Below are 9,925 nucleotides of genomic sequence, written 5' to 3'. Positions count from 1 at the left end.
AAGTCTTCAACAACTGAGATTCTCTCTTCCATCTCTTGTATTCTATTGGTTATACTTATATCCTTAGTTCCTGATTGTTTATCCAGCCTTTGTATTTCCAGAATCCCCTCATTTTATGTTTTCTTTATTGTTTCTATTTTAGCTTTTATGCCTTGAACTGTTTCCATTAGGTCTTTCAGTTGTTTGGATGTTTTTTCTTGACTTTCTTTAGATTCTTTAAGAGAATGATTTATTTCTTATTTTTTTGTTTATTTTTCTTCTATTTTTAAAAGAGATTCTCTAATTTCCTCTTTAAGGGACTCTATCATCTTCATAAAGTAATTTTTAAGTTCCAGCTCTTCTTCCTCTGCATTGTGGTTTTCAGATCTTCCTGGTGTGGAGTCTGTGGATTCTACTGATGTCATATTGGTCTTTCTGTTTATGAGTATGTTCTTATTCTGTCTTCTTCCCATCTCTTCTTCCAGTGGGTGCAGGAGGGGTCTCTTTATCTCCTCTTGTCACCTGGTGGTGTATGTGGGCCAAGACTTCAGTGTCTGCAGCTCTGGATTGTCTTGCCTCTCCTGGTATTCTCCTTGCTCAGCAGAGGTCAGGGCGGAGAGGGAACCAAGAGTGAGGTGTTTCTGGACTCAGGGAGATCCTCTCTGTATGAGAAGCCCCAGAAATATTAAAGGAAGAGGTGATGGAGGGATTGGGGCAGGAGCATAGGGGACAGTCACATCAGCAGAGCTCAGGGTGGAAGGGGAAGGAAGAGTGAGGTGTTTCAGGACTCATGGAGATCCTCCCTGTCTGGGCAGGTCCTCTCTATGCCAGGAGCAGGCCCAGAAAGATGATCAAAGGAAGGGGTGATGGTGGGGGTCAGGTGGGAGTGGTAATTTTTGAAACTGCTGTAAAGGAGATTTTATTTCCTGAATTCCTGCTCTATAATTTATTATTGCTATGCAGGAAATATATCAGTTTTGTGTCTTGAATTTTTTTGTTTTTCTACTTTGTGGGACGAGTTCTTGAAATCTAAATGATTTGGGTAGAGTTTAAGGTCCAGGAAACGTACATTTATGTTGGGATAATTTAAGTCCTGTGGGATCCTTTATACCAAATTAGATTTGCATGTCCAAAAATGAACATCACTGTCATCTCTAACAGCCAATAAATAGGAGACCAGTGAGAAAGAATTCAGATCCCCTCATACGAAAGTCTGCAATGTACAGGACCTTGTCTAGCTGGTAATTCCCATGGTCATAGAGCTGGTCCAGGAGCAAGAAACTACTAGATAACTATAGCTTCAGGACCATTGACAGGGTATTAGACATGGCAGTAGGACATACAGTAAAGCCTACAGAGAATGGTTGGGAGGATGGTGATACAGTGTTATCAACATTTTCCTGAGAAAGTAAGGATAAAAAGTGAGTAACTAAATGCGGTTTAGTTACTGGGGTTTGCTTTTATATCTTAATTAGAGTAATAATAAGACATGGTCTGGGCCAGTTAGACTTTTGTCTTATTCCTGTCTTTAACATATTGGCAGAGAGGGGAAATTGGTCACAGAACTCTGATCCACCCTAACAACATGACTATTTTTCATAGAGACTGCTTCACAGGAGGTCAATTTATACTGACAGATTGCTTGCTACCTGGGAACATTTCCAAATTAGGTGTCTTTAACAGCCACTTTATAAAATTATATCTAATGTACATTCTAACAATCATTGTGGTTTCCTATTACTTCAAGGGATTTTGCAAACTCTTTTTCCTAGTGCCCCCTCCTTAGTTCATAAAGAGTAGCCCACATGAACAAGTAAACAAATGAGCATCTATTCATGAGTTTCTCTCCAAGTCCACCATCCCTTAAGTATAGTAATGTGTGATTGGTGGTGATGATCAGTCACCAGTGTAGGACTCTGGGAAAACCAGTCCTACCAAGGTCCTGGGTAATTACTGTCTTTAATGGGTTACTGGACTTTTCAGGGATGCAGACCCTCTTAGGTTCAGGATGACTAGAAGGGGATATGAGAGAAGCAGAGGTACAGACTTATTGGGTGACTATGGGACTTGTTATAAGCTTTATATACAGTGAATAAAAGAGAGTGTGATCTTTATTTATGGTTTGCACATAATCCTGTATACTCTAAGTATGAACTGTTTCCTAAAGTTCTTCTAGCCTGAAGATATTGGTTTATGATGTTATACAGCACAAGTTTTCAGATATGCTAAAAGTATTTCTCTCCTGCCCCTATAGACTTAGCTATTGTTGAAGAGAAACTTCTTTACAATTACTCCTTATGCAAAGTTCTCAAAGGTCATATTGTTGTAGCACAATTGTTTGTTTGGGGTTTTGAGATACAGACTCACACTGGAGCCTTAGAATTCAAAGTGATCATATAGTCTCAGTCTTTCAAGTTTTGTGATCATTTATGAACCAGTGTGACAAGTCTGATGTTTCTTACATCAACTTAGGCATACTTTCTCTGGTTCTTAAATTTTCTTTGACATACTTTCGCCTATGGAGCTGTAATAAACTATGAACAAGTTAAAATACCCAAGATTGTAATTAAATTTATCTGACAGAGCTCAAATAACTGTATGTTTAATAGTAACGGATACAATTGTTCCTAAATATCTGCCACTGACAGTACTATTGACATCATCTGTGTGCTCATTTGTCATGTAAAATCTGAACTTCAGAAGCATAATCAGTGTCTTTGATCAACTTGTGACAGGTAATTTTAAATTATTAAAAATTGTTAATGGGTCAGGTGTACAGATTTCTATATTATTGATAACTAAAAATAATTTCCTCGTACTTCTATTCAGGGAGTGTCATTGAAGTTGATATGAGAAAATAAATGTGGTGATTGATTTATTTTATAAATTATTATAAATATAAAAAGAAGCATGTACTTGTTTCAGAATATCTGGGGCTATTCCTCCCATCTCTATGAGATTGTGTGAAGAGTTACTTGCATATTAAATATTATAAACACTTCTATTAAAACTTTCATATGCTGTACAGATCTAAAATTGTATGTCTCACAGCTGAAGAAGATACTGTTCATCAGCAGCAACAACTCCAGGTGAGGTCTCTGGTTTCTGATTACTCCACATGCTCCTAAATAAGACACAAGTTCCAATAATTCACAGAAGTAGAAAACAGAATTCAGAACAAGTGTGATTTTTTTCCTATAAGACTCTTCCCTTTGTAACACAGACATGTGCAAACAGTGAATGATGTAAACACCACTGATAGAATGAAGATCCCAGCTTTTGATTTTGTTATTGTTTCTTTTTTTAGATTTTAATTTGAATTAGAAACTTTCTTGTTTTGCATACAATCCCAGTTCCCTCTCCCTCCCATTCTTCCTTGCCCACCACCCACCGCCCATCCTATCCCATCCACTCCTCATAAACAAGATTATGATATAAAATATCACTTCATGATAAAAATGACAAAATCTTTCTTTCTTGTCTTTTGACATAAACTTCTTAAATGTAGCCCATGGTCTTCCTACTATGCAAGAGCATACTTGAATGTTTTGTTTTTGTCTTCTTAGAATATATAGATCAGCCTCCTTCAACCATGGCTTCTGGGGATATTCATTCCCCAACATCTACAAGATAAACTTTTTTAAAATTCAACTAAGAATGAAGTCACATGACAGTCCTCTTAATGTTCCTGTCTGTTGTCAATTAACATAGCGAGCTGTGTTCCAATTCATGTTGCTAAAAATTACTTTATTTCATTGTGCTTCATGCCTGTGTTATATCCCTCTGTGTATACATGCTACATTTCCTGACTCACTCGAGAAGAGAGAGGTGCAGATTAAATCTTCTTCTTCATAGAGAGTGAGTGTATTTCTTATTTATTTATTTATTTATTTATTTATTTACTTTAATTTCATTGTACATTCCAATCACAGTCCTCACTTCTATTCCTCTCACTACCCCTTGTCTCCCCCCATGCCCACTCACCATCCACTGCTTCCAAAGGGTACAAGCTCCCATGGGGGTTATCATCAAAGCCTGACCCATCAAATTGAGGCAACACAAAGTCCCTCCTACCCCTGCATTAAGTCTGACAATGGAACCCCATCATAGGGAACGGGTTCGAACAAGGTAGCTCATGAACCAGGAATAGATCTTGGTCCTACTGTCAGGGGCCTCTCAGATAGACCAAGGTACAGAACTATCTCCCACATGCAAAGGGCCTAGCTCGGTCCCATAGATACTCCACCTCTGTTGGTCTAGAGTTCATGGTTTCCCAAGAGCTTGGTAAAGCTGTCTCTGTAAATTTCCCCTTCATGATCTTAACATCTTTTGCTCCTATATTCCCACCTACCAGCAGCTCAGCCTGGTGCTTTGTGGTGGATCTCTGACATTTCTAGAAATGGTTAGATCATGAGGTCCATTACCCAATGAATGAATTGTTAACTAGAAGGACTCATGATATGATGTCACAGGAACATAGTAAAATGTGGATTGTTATAAACAGAGGACAGACAGCAAAGGCAGGGATTACAACTGTCAGCAAGGCACTCAGACACAACGGCCAGGATGAAAGGTTGGGGTAATAGTGGCAGATGCAACTAAAATTTTCCCAGAGAGATGAACAACCAGAAAGAATTGATTAGAAATGGGAATCTGTTTTTTTCTGAAGAAAGATAATCATGATCTTAAGGACTCATCAAACATTGTTCTTATTCCTATGTTTAAAATATATTGACAGCAATAGAGAGTTGAGTCATAAATTCAGGTTCTTGTTAGCATCATATATATATATATATATATATATATATATATATATATATATATATATTAAGGGCTGTTCATATAGTCCTACACTTTACTCAATAAAGTCAATTGGGAACTTTTCCAAAGTACGTGATTTTCACAGTGATATTTCCATAAATGCAACCAATAGCTGCTTTTATACATTTTCATTTTCTTAGCATCTTATAAATTATTAAGGTTAATTCCTAATTATTCCTCAAAATACAGTCTTCAACAACATGCATGCGCAGCTCACCCCTGAACAAGTTGTGAATAAACATCTACCTATGAATCTTCTTCACCTTCCCCCTGAGTATAATAACTGTAATCAGTCACAACTAAAGGACTCTGAAAGAAATGGTCCTAGAAAAGTCCTGGATAATTACTCTAATGGACTCCTTTGGGATATAGTGCCAAGAGATAACTAGAAGGAGAGATAGGAAAAGGAATGATGAAGATCTAGCCATTGACTAGAGAGTATTACTTCATGTGAGTTTAGTGAATAAAGAGAAGAATGATATTTTATCAGGGACTGTGCACCACACTCAGATATTCTGGATGAACTGACAGGTGGGTGAAAGGGTTAATATTTTACTGTCCTTTCAAATCAAGAGTTTCAATATCCTGCAGTATATGACATTCTATAAGAAGATCTTTCAGAAATAATGATTTCCTTCTTTTTCATCCCTCATCTTCAGAGACTTTGACACACCTTGGATATATTTGAATTAATGGTTGCCGTTTGTAATATTTTATTCACCATGTGGTTCCTCTTCTTGATAGCTATATAATTATTCTCCTAAGGTCACACCCTATCAACATAACAGCACTGGGATGATAAAGACATTTTTAACTTTGCTGTGGAGCTATAATAAACCATAAGCTGACCTCCCATCAAAGATCATTGAAATTTAGCTGATAGGACTCTCCAATGTGTATCTTTAGTGATAATGTAAGTACTGCATCCTCTAGCACCTGATGTTTCATTTATAATGTAGAATCTGAGCTACAGAACCACAATCCACATTTTCACAGAGTTCTAAGTGATTTGCATTTAATATGAATCGAACTATCTCCTAGGGGATTCCTATGTGTTATCCAGGTTGAAAATTACTGATTTAATGGATGAAGAAGATATGAAGCTCTCTAGATCACTGCAGACAGCACCCACAGGTGAGGCCTCTGATTTGTGACCTCCACGTATATATTCCTGTTCAACAGGGGTCACTCTCATTTAAGAGGGAGATAGAATTTTTGAGGAACTACTATGATTTTACCACAAGTCTGCTGTTCTAAATGCTAATGGCATTGAAATCTACTTTCATAGCACCATTAGAATTAGTATTTCAACAAAATTAGTATAACAGAGCCTAGTCTATACATAGTAAGTTAATCAAGACATGTCATGTTATATAATGAAGCATGATTTTTCTCTACATGTTTCTTCTCTTTATGATGTCCCCATGCATTGTGCACATGTACAACCAGTGAACACAGTTTCTTACTTTCACCAGGCTCATCACATCAAAGTGGATAATTTACTTTGAGTCTGCAGCTCTAAATGCTAACAACACTGAAAACTGCATTCTTAGCAACATTAGAATTTGAATTTCACCAAAATCAGTGCCAGGGCCTAATCAGACTCACAAATAAGTTATTCATGACATGAATTCTTGTAGATGAAACAGAAGAATTTTATTTTGAGTCATCATCATTACTGAACAGAGTAGCACATTGTATCTAACCCTATAATTTTTATAAATACAAAAAGCATAGTCTCATTGCCAAGTGACAAAATTAGTGCTAAATGATTGAGTCAAGACTAATGATTATTAATATGGAAAGTATTTTTTGAGACAGGGTCTCACTGCGTTGTCCTGGCTGACCTGGGACTCTATGTTGACCAGACAGGCCTCAAACTCAAAAAGTTCTGTATGCCTTTGCCTACAGAATATGGGGGCTAAAAGAAGGTGCCACCACAAGATTTAGTGTGGATATTCAGTATGGGCCCGTAGCTTTTAACATTTAAATGCCTGCCACAGACTGAAACACAAACAACAAATGTTTTGTGAACACTGGTCACTCATAAATACCATGCCATGGGCTAGCCCTGCTGCAAAATGGAGGAGGACATGGCCTCTCCGGCATGTAGTGCACAGTGTGGTGGGGGGCAGCCTACATGAATCAGTGACCAGGAACATTGAGCTATGTGATAGTAACATAGGATGCTGTGAGAACATGGTAACGGATCTCAATCTGGTGGGGACATTTTTGATTAGCATGTGGAATATAATACCTATGAAATATAAATGCGGATAACATATGTGAAGAGGTTACAGAGAGGAGGAAAACATAGGCAAGTAAAACACTAAGTATAAAATGCTGGAAGCAAGAATATGTGAGAATAGCAGCACACAGGTGTTTCACAGCTCAGGTAATATGGCATCATTTGTGAACATGATGAGTGCTTTGGATATTATTGAAAGTTGGCTCCAACAAGAGAAGTGTTAAGGGTGTTGAGTCCTTTAACTGATTGCCTGATGTTCATCACATATATGCCCAAGGTCCAAAGACTAAAACATTGGTAATCTTGTAAACACATTCTTGGCAACATCTAGTTGCAAGCCTGGCCTTGGAGTGTCATGTTGAATTGATGACCAGATGAAGAAGGATGAAGAGGAGCTACAGGATCTGCTAGATTGGTTGTTCTAGGAAAAGAAATAAAATCGGCACATTTCTTATTTGATCCACATGTTGTAGGCACTGGATATATCACTTCTTCAGTACCACCTTTATAGAAATGAGTCCACCGTGTCCCCTTTACAGAACCAAGAAGAGAACAGGGGCAAATTGGGAAACAGCAAACTGGGATCATGGGGTTCTTTTGGTTCTGCTGCCCTTGATATGCCTGTGACATATCCAAGAAACTGTGACTGATAAGCAGCAGGGTAGCATTCTAAAGGTGACAGAGATTTCACAGCTGAGTTTCAGATGCCAATTTAAGTTCCTGGCATAGACAAATGCATATGTACATACATACATACATGCATGCATGCATGCATTCATACATACAAACATACATACATACATGGAATTATTAAAAAATAAAGTTTCAGAATCCTGAGGACGGCCAATGTGTAAGAGATACTAAGAGAAGACAGCCAATAATAGTTGCCTATGATGGATATTCATACAGGTAAGATAAAAAACTAACAAGTTTTGTATCGTGGAAGCTAACAGACGAATGTGTTTAACAAATGAAAGAATACTGAAACACACAAGGAGGCTTGTGAATAACATCATCATTGATTAAGTATACGTTTATAATTATGGTTATTACACTAATTGTTTTAAAAATAAATTATCAAGTAATAGCACAGTAATCTGATTATGTTTGATTTATTATTAAAAAATCTATGTCATTTTCCCTTAAAGGTCCAGGAGGAAAAATATGACAGAAGGAAACCAAACTGTTATCTCCCAGTTCCTCCTCCTGGGCCTGCCCATCCCCCCAGAGCACCAGCACCTGTTCTATGCCCTGTTCCTGGCCATGAACCTCACCACTGTCCTGGGGAACCTCATCATCATCATCCTCATCCTACTGGACTCCCATCTCCACACACCCATGTACTTCTTTCTCAGCAACTTGTCCTTCTCTGACCTCTGCTTTTCTTCTGTCACAATGCCCAAATTGCTACAGAACATGCACAGCCTAATTCCATCCATCTCCTATGCAGGTTGCCTGGCACAACTGTACTTTTACCTGTATTTTGCAGACCTTGAGAGCCTCCTCCTTGTGGTCATGGCCTATGACCGCTATGTGGCCATCTGTTTCCCCCTTCATTACACCAGCATCATGAGCCCCAAGCTCTGTGTGGGTCTGTTGGTGCTGTCCTGGGTGCTGACCACATTCCATGTCATGCTGCACACCCTGCTCTTGGCCAGATTATCTTTCTGTGAGGACAATGTGATCCCCCATTTTTTCTGTGACATATCTCCTCTGCTGAAGCTGTCCTGCTCTGACACCCATGTTAATGAGTTGGTGATATTTATCATGGGAGGACTTTTTATTGTCATCCCATTCCTTCTCATTATTGTGTCTTATGCACAAATTGTCTCCTCCATTCTTAAAGTTTCTTCTGTTCGAGGCATCCACAAGGTCTTTTCCACTTGTGGATCCCATCTGTCTGTGGTGTCACTGTTCTATGGAACAATTATTGGTCTCTACTTATGTCCATCAGCTAATAATTCCACTGTGAAGGAGACTGTCATGGCCATGATGTACACAGTGGTGACTCCCATGCTGAACCCCTTCATCTACAGCCTGAGGAACAGAGACATGAAGGGAGCCCTGGCCAGATTACTTTGTAAGAAGAAAATTCCCTTCTGTCTTTGATAGCTGCAATTGATAATTTCAGAAAATTGCACACAATGTATAAACTGCACTAAAATGGGTATTTTATTCCAAATTTCATCATTGGCACCCAAGGTTCTGTTAAAAGTACTATGTTTCCAGTATAATATACACATTTATCATTAAAATCAAGCAACAAATCTCATTTCAAACAAAAAACTATCACAAAATAAAGTGTGCACTATTTAAAACGTCTCACCCACTAGTAATGGAATTGTCTTATCTCAAAGTAGAAAAACCTGGCTTCTATTCATGAAAGCAATTGCCCAGCATGTAAAGATGAGATGTCTATGTGTGAAGTTGAAGTGAAAAACACTTATTTTCCATTTCATTACCTAAAACAAACATAGTTGGTACTTATGAAGTTTTCTCTGAGAATTTTATCATCTACAGTAAATGACTAATGATGCTTATTTTTATATTATTTTATTAAAATATTATTTTATAACATGCTCATTTTTGCCAATTATCTGATTTCTTTCAAAAGGTGTTTGTTGAATTCTTTGCCATTTTATAATGTTGTCTTTCATTCATTGAGTTGGAATAGTACTTTTTACCTTTTTAATTACCAGACACCTACTGACTGTTATGCAAATGTACAATGTGTTATTCCATTTGTGAGTTATTTATAAACATTCCTGTCGGTGTCCATTGTTTTACACAAAACATTTTCATCGATACAGTCTTCCCTCTGTTCCTCATGAGGTTTTGTGTTGTGTTTTATCTTAAGGCATAATAACAATAACTACT

The 9,925-nt window shown here is 37.7% G+C and overlaps 1 protein-coding gene across 1 annotated transcript; it reads left to right on the top strand.

Moving 5' to 3' along the window:
• The first annotated feature begins 8,212 nt into the window (after positions 1–8,212).
• LOC113836750 (olfactory receptor 1468-like) lies at positions 8,213–9,157 on the top strand. The gene has a single exon (XM_027426159.1). The coding sequence runs from the start codon at positions 8,213–8,215 to the stop codon at positions 9,155–9,157; it is 945 nt and encodes a 314-aa protein (XP_027281960.1).
• Positions 9,158–9,925: the final 768 nt, after the last annotated feature.

The sequence above is a fragment of the Cricetulus griseus genome, chromosome 7 (genome assembly GCF_003668045.3).
Source record: "Cricetulus griseus strain 17A/GY chromosome 7, alternate assembly CriGri-PICRH-1.0, whole genome shotgun sequence".
Taxonomy (NCBI): domain Eukaryota; kingdom Metazoa; phylum Chordata; class Mammalia; order Rodentia; family Cricetidae; genus Cricetulus; species Cricetulus griseus.
The sequence above is the reverse complement of the archived record's forward strand: the minus strand, read 5'-3'. Positions and strand labels throughout refer to the sequence as shown.

Coding starts and splice junctions, on each gene's coding strand:
- LOC113836750 (XM_027426159.1), top strand. CDS start 8,213: ATGACAGAAGGAAACCAAACTGTTATCTCCCAGTTCCTCCTCCTGGGC.